The 15,866-nt window shown below is 38.7% G+C and overlaps 1 protein-coding gene and 1 pseudogene across 1 annotated transcript; one reads left to right on the top strand and one right to left on the bottom strand.

Annotated features, from left to right (window-relative positions):
* Positions 1-85: 85 nt before the first annotated feature.
* LOC122289827 (glutathione S-transferase T1-like) lies at positions 86-3,994 on the bottom strand. Its single transcript, XM_043097151.1, has 7 exons — positions 3,530-3,994; positions 3,311-3,384; positions 2,866-2,926; positions 1,996-2,049; positions 1,440-1,519; positions 983-1,188; positions 86-553 (listed from the first exon to the last, which is right to left on the bottom strand). Exons 1-7 carry the CDS (start codon positions 3,592-3,594, stop codon positions 344-346), a joined length of 750 nt encoding a protein of 249 aa, XP_042953085.1. The 5' UTR covers positions 3,595-3,994; the 3' UTR covers positions 86-343.
* Positions 3,995-6,961: 2,967 nt separating this feature from the next.
* On the top strand, positions 6,962-9,878 carry LOC122290377 (annotated as a pseudogene).
* The last annotated feature ends 5,988 nt before the right edge of the window (positions 9,879-15,866 follow it).

Genomic DNA, 15,866 nt, shown 5'->3' with positions numbered 1-15,866 from the left:
ACCTTTAAAACGTATTGCACAATTTTCAAAAGCACCCAGACTCAAACATGAAATGGGTTATCCACGTAAAAAAGAAAAGTACAAATAAATCCAAACGCATTTGAATGCTAAAATAAATTTTACATTATTTCACATGAACTCCTTGTAATTTGCTGGATGACTTGATAAATCAGGCATTTGTGACCCATCAGGCGAAACTGCTGGTTTCTAGTTCACATTTTCAATGCCAATCATAGCCTTGATCCACATGACAAATCCTAAGAGTTTATTACATAATCTTTCTACAACGCTCAGCATTGTAAAATATGACATTTACAATGCTTAATAAACAGCAACACGGTTTTCACATCTTTGAAGGCAACTTTTTTATGCTAGACTCTGTCTCACTGTTTGCACGCACTGATCGCTGCACTGCAAGTTTTGTTTTGGCTTTATAGAGGATGGTATGTACTTCATCAAAGTGAGGTCTTGTTGCATTTCTCGTATCCTCAATCCACTGCTGAACTTTCTTGTGTGGGCCTAGTATACGGCTGTGATCCTTCTCATCCAAAACCTATATATGGCAATAAGTAATACAGTGTGACCCATAATGTCCTAGATAACTAGTTTTAGTTTGTAACAAACTTGTAGTTACAACAAGAATAGATCAAGAATAAATCCCTCTGCAGAGCCATAGATAAGAACTCCAACTAATAAAGCATACTTCTGTAGTTTTTTCTTCAAAAAGCTACTTTGCTTATCTCGCTTACTGATCTCAACAAACACCAATTACCACTTGTCCTGGTTTGGGCTATCTTTAGAGCATTTTAAGCATGCAATCTCCTTAGAATGACCACTTTTTGTTTAATGTTTACGTTTTCTCACTCAATGATCTCAACAAATGCCAATTACCATGCCACCATATTGAAATTAACTCTAGTAAAGAACAAAACTCCCCTTTTTAGCTAGGGGCAACAACAGAAGCATTGAATAATATATTTACCTCTAGTTGCATAATCTCACAAACAAGGCTAAGATCCGCTATGGATGGTTGAAAGCCACCCAGCAAGAAGCGTCCATTCCCCTTGAGCCAAATGGACTCTATTTTTGACAGAGATGAGGATAGAAGTTTCTCGGCTTGAGAAGCTGCTTGTGGATTCAGGGGAAACCCAAGTGCTGGTGCCAGTACGGTATTGAAAACAAACAAGGCTGAAATGATAAAAGTCAAGTAAAAAGCTCTAGCTTGTCAGAAAAGAGAAAACTTGGTCAAGTGCATTGAAATACCAAATATGTGTAGAAGTATTGCCACATTTTGAAGGAATAACCAGAAACAACTAATATTTAATGATTCCATGCTGAGTAATGTATATCCACTAGCATGCAAATAAATGTACAATTAGGAGAACTAGAGTTATATTTGATAACACTTAATAACTACGAGCATCTTTTGGAGTTGACACCTGCGCCCTGGCGTAGATTAGAGTGATGCCAATCCAATACTGACTGGATCTTCGCTCTCCTGGAAACATCAGCCGGATACCTGATAGTATGAACAGAAAAGGAAGTTAAAAAACTGGCCGCAGAATGAAATTATTGGGACTAAATAGTAAATATGGATTTAAACCTAATTTATGCACACACCGTTGTCTAAGTTGGAGTGATTATTTTTCAAATACACCTATCCTTTAAATTTAAGACACGGACATGACCTACTAAATGAAATTCGGTTTTCTTCTTCAATACCCTAAGGTGAGGTGTCAATTTAAATCTGAATCTAGATTTAAGGAATAAAACAAGAGTATCACAGTGGTCAAGGACTCCTAGCAAACAAGACATCTGCTCCTTGGTTTTGTTGGATAAAAGTGAGTGAGACTTGAATTAGACCAAAGCACTACCCATATTCATGTACTCACCAAAACCTGCACCATCCTTTGACTAAATCACATATATCACATATTTTGATTGTCGATAAAATATAACCTGGAAACTAACTGCAAGAAGGGCCACTCAATTTACCAGTGATCTGGGACTCCAGGAAATGCACAAGCAATATAGATAAGAATTGCATGACTGCAACCAAAAAATAAAATAAAAAAGCTTCAGTAGACAAATTAATGGATAAATTGAAAATTTTCATTATTGAAATCAATGGGTAAATTGTGAAAGGATAAAACATAGCAGATTTTTAACAGCATCAATTATAAGTAAAACTTCATGAAAGTCTAGTTATAAGCATCACAGGCCAAAAGCATCAATAATAAGTATTTATAAATAACTATATATGTATACTTAGAGTGGATCTTACTTAAGGAAAACAAGACCGATGAGTCAACTGAGACAACAACTCAAATATAGAAGCATGACAACATACGCAGCATTGAGCTTTAGTCTAGATGATGGCCATTAAGAAGCCACGATGTGCATATTCCAGATCCTTAAAATTGAATAATACAAATAAGAAATGAGGCTGGCATGATTCATCATAGATATCTACATCATTTGTTTTTAAGAGATTACAACAAAAATATCATAAATATCCATATTATACAAGAGATAGAAATCCGAAGGAAACCACACCTATGATAATAATCTCCTAGAAGCACTTGAACCAGGGAAAACCATAAGAACCTACCCACTGCTATCAGCAAAATAAATATCAATTGGTGGATTACACAGCCAATCTTTAAAAAGAAATGCAAACCCTCGTCTCTACAAGGACCAAATATGTGCATGCTTTCGGAATTAAAATTTCTCCCCATGATAGTTCAATTGCAGTATTGATTACAACCGCTGAGAAAACTCCCTTCCAATTTTTCAAGAAATCAAATCTTATTGGCAAAAAACTACCAAATTATAACGAAGTATGGAATCAAAATCTTTGATTACCTCTCAAACAACTTAAATCTTCCATCAACAATAGCTGGAACTTTCTCCATAGGGTTTATTTCTGAAAATACATAAAAGGGGGAAGAAAGAAGTGAGCTCAAAAGTAAGAACCAAACCCAAGAGCTCATTCCACCACAACCCACAGATGCATCTGCTTCATCACATCCACCCTACAATTCCATTGTCTAAAAGGTTAATTTTTTTTCCCTGAACTTGCAGTCGTTGCTTTCTTCACCTACGGTAACAACAGTGTTATCCGTGTTTTCTCTCAAACAGCCCATAGGTATTACATTAGCAAGGCCATGAATTCGATCAATATGAACATGCCGAACTCAGCAGATTAATTCATGTACGTACGTATGCGCGCTCACGGTGACTGGTATCAATATAAGTATGCATGGATAAATAAATAAATAAATACATACTTATATATATATATATATACCTTTGAACTCAGCAGACAAGTGCTGGCGTTTGGACACATCCACTTTGATTTCGTCGAAGTCTATACCATTAACCCTGGTAGAACCCAAAAAGAAAAAAGAGGAAAACCCAGATTCCAATTACAGTAGATAATGATAGAACTATACCAAAAATTGAAGATAATATAACAAAAACTCGAAAAAAAAAATGAGAAGGATAATGAGGGAATATGTAGAATTACTTGCAGAAGATAATAACGGCCCGAGACGGCTGGGACATCCGATCAGCGTACACTTTCAGCTTCATTTTTGTCTTGGTTTCCCGTAGTCTTCTCACTCCCTCTCTCTAATAAAAGTGGATAGGAGGCGCGGATTGTGTACTTCCCAACTCTTGTGTTGGTTTGGTTCCAAAAGAAAGCGAAGTCGGGTATGTTTGTAACGAGGTAGATGAAACTGGTTAGCAACGATACTTATGGAAGCGAATACTTATCTATAGGGTATAGAGGCGATTATTTCAACCCAACCAATTTTCTAGGATAATTTCTAAACTCGAGTCATCACTAAGAAAATATTCTCAATGATAAATTTTGGGGAATTCAATTTTCTAAGCTCCAAATTCGAAGGCAAGAAACGAAGTAAATAAATGTTTCATCATAATAGAAAATATTAGTGGATATATAAAAGAGAAATTAGTATTTTTATTTGCAAAATAAATATACTCTGCTTTGGGGGCTGAAATTTTGTGGCTGAAGCACCAACAATACATCTAGTTCTGCTCCTGTGGCAGTGTGTAATGCTTACATAGTTAGGATCGTCTTCATTCTTCATTTCATTTAAAACTACTCATAATTATTTAATTTAAATCATAAAAATATTTTATGGTGGTCTTGTAGGAACGGAGAAGGCAGGACTTCACGAATTTTTATGAAAAAAGTTGAGATTTTTATTAATCTTTACATTTTTTTTATTATACTGTTTATATAAACAGTAAGATGACTAAATAGATATTTTATTTAAATTTATTATTTAATATTATATGATGAAAGAATAATAAAAAAAATAGATAGATTTTTTTTATTTAAAATTTATATAAAAAATATTTTTTTAATAATAATCTCTCCATTTTTTCATGGAATGTACAAACTAATACTGTTGTTAAATCTAGCATTTCTCGATGAATCGATTCTGAGGGAGGTACAAACTACAATGAATGTTAGTAATTTACAGCCGAACACTATCTTAAATAGTCTAAAAAATCTTCCGTTTTCTCTCCATAAAATCCTAACAGACCAGATCGCCGACGGGGGTGGGAGCCGACGGGGGTGGGAGCTTCGGCTCCCCCCCCCCCCTCCCTTTCCCCTTCTTCTCTCTTTTGTTGTCTTGTATTAGCTTTCTTTTTGTTTTTGAGTTTTTTGTGTAGTTTCAGGTAAATAAAGGAGGGGAGTTTCGGCGGGACCGTTTCTAGCCGCCGACTGTCAACAAGCAACCCACCAGAGCGTTGATCAGATGCCGATCTTCAAGACCACCGAGCGCGGCGCCAGAAGGGAGGGAGCGTAGCCTGCACGCGCGGGACGAAGTCTCAGACAGACCCAGAGCGAGGTTATCAAGCACCACCGGGGAGCCACCTGACAGATCAAAACCTGGCTTTTCTGGGTCCTAAGCCTCCGGGTGGTCATCGAACGACCGTCGGACCCCCTCTAAGAATGGTTGCATTGCACGCACCACTATTTTTGTGTTGTTTTTTTGCCGTCTGTTTTATTTGTTTTTCTGGGTTTCGTCCGTCAGTCAGTTAGTGTTTTTTCTGGGCTTTGTTTTGTTTTTCTTGTTGTAAACTGAGCGGGTGATGGGGTTTTTTTGACTGGACACAACCCGAGGCTGGTGCTGTGGAGAAAGGCAGTCGGTGTTACGGCCAGTGGACGTACGGCCAACCTCTAATGGAGGTTCTGTGCTCCGCATGCGAGCTGGGTACTCGTGCTGTGCTTGGGCTCCTGATGCCGTCGTCTGGGGTGGGTGTGCCACCGGGCCCTCGCTGCTGCTCAGTTTCGTTGGTGTTTGGTTGTTTGGTAGTGTAGTTTTTATGTTATTTTGTTAGTAATAAATTAGGAGTACGCTTTTGGACTTAGTGTCCAAAGCAGTGATGTCCCTTAATCCACCTTCTTAGAAGGTTGGAGGGCTGGTCATTCTGTTTTATACAGAGTGCTTTTTCTCTTCGGAGAAGTTTAGAAGTTAAGACAATGTCCACTACTTCGTGTGCGGGGGTACTTTCAGAGCATATGCGTAGATTGGCTTATAGTCGGGATTTTCCTGTAATGATAAGTCACATTTGTAATTTCGTTATGATAAATAGATTCATATTTAAAAAAAAATGAATGTTAGTAATTACATGCATGATCCTCTCGTTGATCTGAGAAGAAATTTCTAACTCAAATCCACGTGAGTGATCCGTTGATTTTGAGGGAGCTACAAACTACAATGAATGTTATTTATCTACTGTCGATCCCAAGAGTTCTTGACCGTTCATTTATTGGTATTTTTCCCATCATGAACATGCCTCCCCACTTTCAATAAATTCATCGAGAGTTGTTGTTTCAAGCAACCCACCAAAGGGAATGGCTTGTTCAACATGTAAGATTGCGTGATGTAATTTGGAAGAGAAATTAATTTAAAAAAAAAAAGTATAAAACTTTCGAAATTTTATTATATATCTCTCTCTCTCATTCCCATTCGACTGAGCAATCGGCGAATGTCATTTACATCTGATCCAAACGTTTACCAACCGGAAGCCGTGCAAACCCTACCATTTATCTTTTAGGGTCCTGCAGCAAAAACTGGAAACTGAAAAAGGACCCTTTTTAGTGTTTTGATCTCACAACCGGAGACACTATATTCGTCAGAATATCAGTCCTTACATTTTGTTGAACAGAACCTCTCTCTTATTGCCATTGCTGCATCTCTGGTTTTCACTTCTTTGTTTGACTCCTCGTTTTGCGCATCGATGACTCTCTCACTCTTTTTCTCTCAGTTGATGCTTCGGTTTTATAAAGCTCAGATCTTTGGACGTCTTGATACAGGCCTAAATACCCAAGGCTTTTGAAGCTAAAAGTAGGTCACTCTTTTTTTGTTCTTGGTTAATTCTTTCGTTCTCTGCAAAGTATTATGACAATGCCATTGCCGACCTACTAAAAGCTTTAGATTCTGCTTGTTTTTGTTTTCATATGCTAAGTAGTACCTTCGTTATTCTTCTTTTTGTGTTTTTTATACACTTTTCATTTCCTCGGCTTTAAACTTTCTATTGTTTTGTTATAGTTCAATGAATAAGAACGGCTGGATTTTTTTTCCCTGGAAAAGGGTTTATAATATCTCTCTGTATTTTAAGTACTTTTATTATTTATTTACTTTGTTTGAGTTTCAAACTTAACAACATCTCAAATCCGTGAAGGATCTGTAACATAGTTTTGCTTTTCAATCTTGTTCAACCTACGTGACTAGTGCACTGTGCATTTCTCTGTCCCTCTCATTTCTCTGTTTCTTTTTAATTAGTTTCCCTGCGTCTTGATTTTTCTTGTTTTTCTTATATGTATATTCAGTGGAATCTCCTGTGTAAATCTCGCGCGCAAGTAGTAGATTTTAAGGATCTTAGTTTTGAAGCGCAGTGTGCTATATAGGCTGAGGAAATGAAAACAAAACCACAGCCTCCAAAGCTAGTATGCATGTACTTTGAATCGTCATCACAGCCTGTTGAGTATGCACTAAAAGAAACAAGCCCCTACCTTCGTGGTGGAAGAGTTGTTGGCGGTCAAGTCATTCATGGAGACAAGACTTCTAGCACTTACGATCTTGTTGAACAGATGCATTTTCTATATGTTAGGATTGTTAAGGCTCGTGATCTTCCTTCTATGGATGTTACGGGGAGTCTTGATCCATTTGTTGAAGTGAAAATTGGAAATTATAAAGGGATTACAAAACACTTTGAGAAGCAGCAAAATCCATTGTGGAATCAGGTGTTTGCCTTTTTGAAGGATCGGATGCAAGCATCTTTTCTGGAAGTTGTGATTAAGGACAAGGATCTCGTCAAGGATGACTTTGTAGGCATTGTAAGGTTTGATATAAATGAGATTCCATTGCGAGTGCCACCGGATAGCCCTCTTGCTCCTGAGTGGTACCGGCTCAAGAATAAGAAAGGAGAGAAGATTAAGAGTGAGGTGATGCTTGCAATTTGGATAGGCACCCAAGCAGATGAGGCCTTTTCTGATGCATGGCATTCTGATGTAGTTACACCTATCGATAGCACACCAGCTACCTTTGTTGAGTACTGTGGAGTCTGGTCCACACCGCTCGAGCAGAGGCATTAGTCGTTCGAGCGAAGTCAGATAGATTCGAACGCTCGATATTAGCTCGACAGTGAGCTCGAGCGGATGCAGAAGGAAGTTTCTCTCGAGCGGAGGCATTGACCACTCGAGCAACGTCGGGCAGAGTTGAACGCTCGATGTCAGCTCGACAATGAGCTCGAGCGGATGTGAGAAGGAAGTTCGCTCGACGTGCGCTCGACACACCGCTTAAGCGAACATGCATTTTACATGACTCTATGGTTTTTTCTGCCGTTTGACTATATATATGATTATTATATCATATGGTCGTACTGTAGAAACATTGTGAACGTACAGTGATTGATCTATCATTGTAATGTGATATTCCTTAATAATAAAATTCTCTGCAGCTCTCTTGGACTTGGGCAATTTGTCAAACCATGTAAATCTTGTATCGTGTGTGATTGTTTTCTCGTTCCATATTTCTTTTTTAATTATTGTCATCGTTTTTCACAATAACCTCTATTATGTTACTTTCAAAAGTCTATCATGCACCGCGCTTGTGGTATGTACGTGTTAATATTATTGAGGCGCAAGACTTGGTTGCAACAGAGAAGAATCATTTCCCGGATGTGTATGTTAAAGCTCAACTAGGTAACAAGGTTTTGAAAACCAAAACTGTTCCAGCTTAGACTTTAAATTCTGTTTGGAATGAGGACCTTTTTTTTGTTGCTGCTGAACCTTTTGACGATCATCTGGTACTATCTGTTGAGGATCATATGGGTCTTGGGAAAGATGAAATCATTGGAAGGGTCCTCGTACCGTTGAGCTCTGTAGATAGGCGTGCTGACAATTGTATAATCCCTTCCCGTTGGTTCAACCTTAAAAAGCCAGTTAATGTGGATGTAGATCAGTTGAACAAAGAGAAGTTTTCCAATCGTATCCATTTAAGAATCTGTCTAGATGGAGGTTACCATGTCCTTGATGAGTCAACTCATTACTGCAGCGATCTCCACCCTACAGCAAAGCAACTCTGGAAGCCACCAATTGGGCTTTTAGAACTTGGAATATTGAATGATGTTGGGCTTCAACCAATGAAAACACGAGATGGAAGGGGCACATCAGATACATATTGTGTAGCGAAGTATGGTCACAAATGGGTCAGGACACGCACTATCGTTTACAACCTTTGTCCAAAATACAATGAGCAGTACACTTGGGAGGTGTTTGATCCCACCATGGTTCTCACTATAGGTGTATTTGACAATAGCCAACTAACTGAAAAGGGTTCAAATGGTAACAAGGACCTCAAAATTGGGAAGGTTCGCATTCGTATCTCAACTCTCGAAGCAGGTCGTATCTATACACACTCTTATCCTTTGCTGGTTCTTCACCCTACTAGTGTCAAGAAGATGGGGGAATTGCATTTGGCATTACGGTTTTCATGCACATCATTTGTAAACATGCTTTACATGTACTCTCGACCACTTCTGTCAAAAATGCACTATGTAAGGCCTTTTGGCTTAATGCAGTTGGACATGCTACGTGTCCAAGCTGTCAACATAGTGGCAGCAAGGCTAGGTCGAACAGAGCCTCCACTTCGGAAGGAAGTGGTGGAATTCATGGCGGATGTGTACACGCACCTTTAGAGCATGAGAAAAAGCAAGGCAAATTTCTTTAGGCTAATGTTCGTTTTCTCAGGACTATTCTCTGTTGGGAAATGGTTTGGTGATATCTATATGTGGAGGAATCCTATCACGACGATGCTTGTTCATGTGCTCTTTCTTATGCTTGTTTGTTTCCCAAAACTCATTTTGCCCACAGTTTTCCTTTACATGTTTCTAATAGGGGTGTGGAACTTCTGGTACCGGCCAAGATATCCTCCCCACATGAACACAAAGCTCTCACAAGCAGAGGCAGTACACCTGGATGAGCTAGACGAGGAATTTGACACATTTCCCATGAGTCGGAGTCCAGAGCTGGTGAGAATGAGGTATGATCAGCTGAGAAGTGTGGCTGGTAGAATTCAGACAGTGGTTGGCAATGTGGCAACACAAGGGGAGCGAATTCAGAACTATTAAGTTGGCGAGATCCGCGTGCTACATCCATCTATGTTACATTTTGCCTTGTAGCTGCACAAATGTTGTATGTGACCCCATTTCAGGCGATGGCCACTTTGGCTGGGTTCTACTTGATGAGGCATCCGAGATTTCGCCACCGGTCACCTTTGGTGCCTATCAATTTCTTCCACCGATTGCCTGCTAGAACGGACAGTATGCTGTAAGTTGGAGGTCATTGGGTTCTATTATAATGTCACTGCTCCACTCTTGTTGCAAATCATGCATGCCGTTTCCTTCAACGTCTTGGCCTTGCACGTTGTGATTGTTGAGGTGTTGAAAACAACCTGCAGTGTGAAACCAACCTTTGCACCGTTCTTTGTTTTGTTGTATTAGGCACCATTTTCTTTCTTAGCTCTATTAGGCCACCCACCCAATTTTTTTTAGCAAAGTTAGAAGTAACTGCACCGAAATCATAAGTTGTAGGCTGCTCTCTCCTATAAATAGGAGAGCTCAGGTAGGCAAATACGGAAATAGGAAAACAGAGAGAAAAGAAGGATGTGAGAGAGTGAGAGAAATTTGTAGAGTTTTTTTTGTAAATCTCGTACAAATTCAGTAAAAGAGACTCCAGTGGAAGTAGGCAATTTGCTGAACCACTTAAATATCGTCTTGTGTGATTTTGGACAGGCCAGAGGCGCAACAATTGGTATCAGAGCTCTGGTTCACGCTGTCTAAAAAATCAAGTTGCTCAAAATCAACCTTTGACAACTCCAGGGTGTTTCTCGCATCGAAACGAATCCGTTGCTGCAAACGGAATTGAAAACAGAGGTCAGAGGAGCTCACACGCGCCCCTAGAAGATCGGAGCATGCATCCACCCTCCAGACGTGCATCTGGAGGTTGAAGACGACTAAAACTCATGCTTCACGCGCCCCCATGTGCAGACATGCACCCCGGAGGTTGAAGACGCGTGAAGTACATGCACCACACGCGCCCTCACGCGCCTAGAAGGAGGAGAAAGCTTGAAATCCACTCTCTCACACGCCCCCACGCGCCCTAGACAGGAATCTGCGCATGTTCCCCACACGCCCCAGTCGCACTGCTGATGCGCATGCATCTCAAGCGCCAGACGATCAGGACCGTTCATTTTTCAGATCCATTTTGGGCTTGATCTAAGCCATTTGGAGTCCGATTGCAACGATCAAATAATGTTTTCCAACTATTTGGATCATTCCATACTCATCTGTACGGTTAGAATTTTGAAATTTTGTTGTCTAAATTTTCTAAATTCAAATGGAAGGATCTGGAAGAGATAGGAGCTCTGAAAATGCCAGTAGCTCCGGGCGTCGGTCCACAGTGTCAAATGCCAAGTTTGAAATTGAGAAATTCGATGGAACAAGCAACTTCGGCATGTGGCAGTGTGAAGTCATGGACGTTTTAATCTAACAAGAGTTGGATATTGCATTGGACGGAAAGGCAGATGATATGATTGAACATGATTGGAAGAAGCTTAATACACAAGCTTGTAGTACAATCAGGTTATGCCTTACTAAAGAACAAAAGTATTTTGTCATGAGAGAGATAAATGCTAAGAAATTTTGACAGAAATTGGAAGATAAGTTCATAAAGAAGAGCATTGAGAGCCGTTTGCACTTAAAGAAAAAGCTCTTCAGATTCCAATTTCGTGAAGGTATTTCTATATCCGAACATCTGAATAGTTATAACTAAATTCTTACTGATTTGATAAACTTGGATGTTGAAATTCAAGATAAAGATAAAGCTTTACTTTTGTTAAATTCCTTGCCTGATACATATGAGTATTTAATTACTACTCTACTGTATGGAAAGGAAAAGATTAGTTTTAATGATGTATCTAGTTCTTTAATTAGCATGAGTACCGCAAAAAGGATAAGTAAGTACAACAAGATACATCAAATGAAGCGCTAACAGTAAGGGGGAGACCACAGTCAAGGTATCCCGGAAAGAAGCAATCGAAAACACGGGCCACATCACGTGGTTCATCAGTCGGTACATTCTGGACTTGCGGAAGAATCTCATCTCATTGGGATCTCTGGATTCAAAAGAATTCAGAATCACCATTGAAGACAGAACTCTCAAAGTACTAATGGGAGTTCAGGTGGCAATGAAGGGTTTGAGGCGAGGAAACTTGTACTTCTTGCAAGGAAGTACTATTGATGGAAAAGCTTCCACATGCTATGAGAAGTTAGATGAGACTGATGCCGACACCACCAGTCTTTGGCATATGCGTATGGGACACGCTGGAGAAAAAGTTTTGCAAACACTGGTGAAGTAAGGCTTACTTAAAGGTGCCAAAATTGATAAACTGTCTTTTTGTGAGCACTGTGTATTGGGGAAGCAAAGACAGATCAAGTTTGGAACTGCAGTACACAATACATAGGGAATACTTGACTATATACACTCTGATGTTTGGGGACCTACCCAAAATGCATCATTGGGAGATAACCATTGGTTTATAACTTTTGTGGATGATTATTCTCGTCGTGTGTGGGTGTATATGATGAAGAATAAAGATGAAGTGCTGCAAATCTTCCTTAATTGGAAGAAAATGGTTGAGACTCAAACCGGCAGAAAGATAAAGCGGCTCAGATCTGATAATAGAGGTAAATACACTTCAGACCCCTTCATGGAAGTATGCCGGAGAGAGTAAATTGTCAGATACTTCACGGTACGAGGTACACCGCAGCAGAACAGTGTGGCAGAATGAATGAATCGTACTTTACTAGTGAAAGTGCAATGTATATTGCTGAATGCTAGATTCAGTAAACAATTTTGGGCTGAATCTGTGACATATGCCTGCCACCTCATCAACCGACTACCCGCAGCTGCCAATGACAGGAAGACACCCACTGAAATGTGGAGAGGTACACATGCTACTGATTATAACTCTTTACACATTTTCAGATGTCCTGCTTGCTATCATGCTAAAGAAAGTAAGTTTGATCCTAGAGCCAAGAAAGCAAAATTCTTGGACTTTAGTACTGGTGTAAAAGGATATAGACTCTGGTGCATGAGTCTAAAAAGGTGATCATCAGTAGAGATGTTACATTTAACGAATCTGAGATGCTTAAGTCACATAAGCATAAAGATTCTAATGAAGGTAGCCATGATAGCGAAACACCTGGTGATTCACAAAAGGTGTAGTTATCCACTCGAAAGGATTCAAGAGAAACAAATGGAGAACACGGACAAGATGAGGTTGATAGTCAATCACAGTACCTCCAATACAATCTGAATCAATAGCAACCAACAGACTGAGACAAGAGAAACGTGTACCGACACTTTTTGCAAACTATGTGACATATGCATTACCAGCTGAATGGGGTGAGAGCCCAACCACTTACAAAGAAGACATATAGTCCAGTGAACAAGTTGAATGGACAAAGGCGATGAATGAAGAGATGCAGTCTCTTCACAATAACCAGACTTGGGAGCTTGTGCCTCTTCCAAAAGGAAAGAAGACAATTGGCTGTAAGTGGATCTTCAATCAGAAAGATGATCAAGCTGCTAAAAATGGATTGCGATACAAAGCTAGGTCAGTAGCCAAGGGCTACGCTCAAACAAAGGGAATTGACTACAGTGAAGTATTCTCTCCTATTATGAAGCATTCATCCATTCGTATATTTTAGCTTTGGTTGCACAATATGATCTTGAGTTAGCACAGCTTGATGTAAAGACAGCTTTATCTGGAATAGGAGATTTATCTGTCTCAACTAGAAGGTTTCAAAGAAGCTAGAAAAGAAAATTGGGTATGCAGTCTGAAAAAGTCACTCTATGGCTTGAAGCAGTCACCTCGGCAATAGTACAAGCGTTTCGACCGCTTTATGATGGATCTGAATACACTCGTTGACAATACGATCATTGTGTATATTTCAGAAAATTTGCAAATGGATCTTTCATTTATTTGCTTTTATATGTAGATGATATGCTAATTGCATGTAAAAGTAAGGGAGAGATAAATCGCTTAAAAACTCAATTAAGTCATGAGTTTGAAATGAAAGATCTGGGAGAAGTACGAAGAATATTGGGGATGGAAATCGACAGAGATAGGGTGAAAGGTACAGTTCACCTTACTCAGAAGCAGTATCTGAAGAGAATACTGAAACGCTTCAACATCGACTCGAAGACAAAGCCGGTGAGTACTCCTATGGCCCCATATTTCAAGCTCAGTGCATTGCAGTCTCCTAAAACCGATGAAGAGCGGGACTACATGAGGAATGTCTCATATGCAAGTATTGTTAGAAGCTTAATGTATGCTATGGTGTGTATACGACCTGATATCTCCCAGGCCGTTAGCTTAGTTAGTCGCTATATGCATAATCCTGGAAAGATTCATTGGCATGCGGTTAAGTGGATTTTACGGTATATTTCGGGAACCGTAGATGTTGGTTTGAAATTCGAGAAGAGTGAAGATAGTCTAGTAACTAGATATGTTGACTCAGACTATGCAGGTGATCTCGACAAACGCCTATCGACAACTGGATATGTATTCACTATGGCTAGAGGACCAGTTAGTTGGCGATCAACTTTGCAGTCGACAATTGTACTATCATCAACTGAGGCTAAATACATGGCTGTAACAGAAGCTGTGAAAGAAGCTATTTGGTTACAGGGATTGGTAACAGATTTGGGCTTTAAGCAGCAAAAGGTTACCATTGACTGTGACAGTCAAAGTGCAATTCATTTGGCCAAGAATCAAGTGTATCTGTAACAGCCCGCTAGAAATTCAATTAAGGAATTTCTATTGACTTTAGGAACCTCGTGAAAACTCTGTAAGTTTACACGAATCGACTAATCGCATAAATTTTAGCCTGTCAACATAGTTAGTGTTATCACTCACTATGGTGCTAGAAATGCGATTTTAATTATTTGAGATAGTTAAAAGTGTCAGAATATATTATAGTCTACACCACTAGGCTTAATTAAATATTTAGAATTTTTCAGTACTAAGTTTATTACGTTTATTTTTGGAGTGAATAGTAACCTCGGTAAATGTACTGAGCGCAGTGTTTTCAAAATTATAGCGTGAAATGTCCAAATTAGGATAGCGATATTTTATTTGGACACTTGGCAAGATCTTAACCACACATAATGAATAGTATTAGATACTTGGCACAAAGAGAAACCATTAGATGGAATTGTGAAGGAAATCAAGGCGTGAGATCATGACACCTAAGCAAAATACACATTTGGAAAATATCTTAAGAATAGAGATTTAAAATACACATAGAAAGATTTTAGCCACCTTACTCTTCCAAGTCTACTCCACATTTGGAAAATATATTGAGCTGATTTTTATAGATATTATTGGATAGAATATTTTGAAATAATATTTTATAGATATTTTGGGTAGGAGAAAACCACACTCAACTCTCAACTCCAGCCTTATCATCTCCCTTATCTCTTCCATAAGCATCTCCAGCCATCACCCACGAACTTATCTTCATTTACACGTTTCTTTAAAAGAATATCAAACATTCTCTCTCGGACAGCTTTTAGGAGTTCTTTTGCATGCCCATTTCGAAACTGTTGTAAGTGTTTTATCATAAAGTCTCCTTCATATAAGTTGTTCCTTTTTGAGTCTAGTTTACATGGATATCTTATTTGCCCCATTTGAAGATCATTTGGTCAGTCAAATATTGTGTAAACTATAGAAAGGTCATTCTGGGAGATAAACTGGAGAATATGTTATAGTTTAGAGTTTTTGACCAAGCTAATGGATAGATATTGGTCCGAAATTTTTATGGAGTATTGTTAACATGTATATATGACTATTGGTTGAGGATTTTTGCATGATTGAAGGTTTTGATGAAATATTTGCTTAGATTTAGAAACTTAGAAACTGGAAGAAGAAAAACAGTTTCTATTTTGAGAAAGTTTAACTCTTTTGTGGTCTAAACCTATTCTAATGACTTTGATAATTTTATTGGAGGATCCTAAGCATCTTATATACATGTTATATTATTATTTTGAAGATATTTGATGTTAGTTTCAAAGATATGAAATTTTATACAAAGAGATATTCAGATAAGCCAAAGTGTGGATGTTCTTGGCTAAATTTATGTTTTGGTTAATTTTTAACCATGTGATCTTGAATTAGAAGCTTATATATGTTTTAGGACATCTTTCTAAACCATGTGATGGTTTGGTTTGAAGATCACATATTTATAAGTCATAG

This window comes from Carya illinoinensis, chromosome 12 (assembly GCF_018687715.1).
Source record: "Carya illinoinensis cultivar Pawnee chromosome 12, C.illinoinensisPawnee_v1, whole genome shotgun sequence".
In the NCBI taxonomy this organism is placed as follows: domain Eukaryota; kingdom Viridiplantae; phylum Streptophyta; class Magnoliopsida; order Fagales; family Juglandaceae; genus Carya; species Carya illinoinensis.
Note: the sequence above shows the minus strand (reverse complement) of the source record. Positions and strands in the feature narration are given on the sequence as shown.

Bases quoted from the DNA above. Each gene is read 5' to 3' on its own strand.
- LOC122289827 (XM_043097151.1), bottom strand. From the start codon at position 3,594: ATGAAGCTGAAAGTGTACGCTGATCGGATGTCCCAGCCGTCTCGGGCC. The intron at 2,927-3,310 runs GTATATATATAT...ATGTATTTTCAG, and splicing joins CTTGTCTGCTGAGTTCAAAG to AAATAAACCCTATGGAGAAA. The intron at 554-982 runs GTAAATATATTA...TGCCATATATAG, and splicing joins GTGAGATTATGCAACTAGAG to GTTTTGGATGAGAAGGATCA.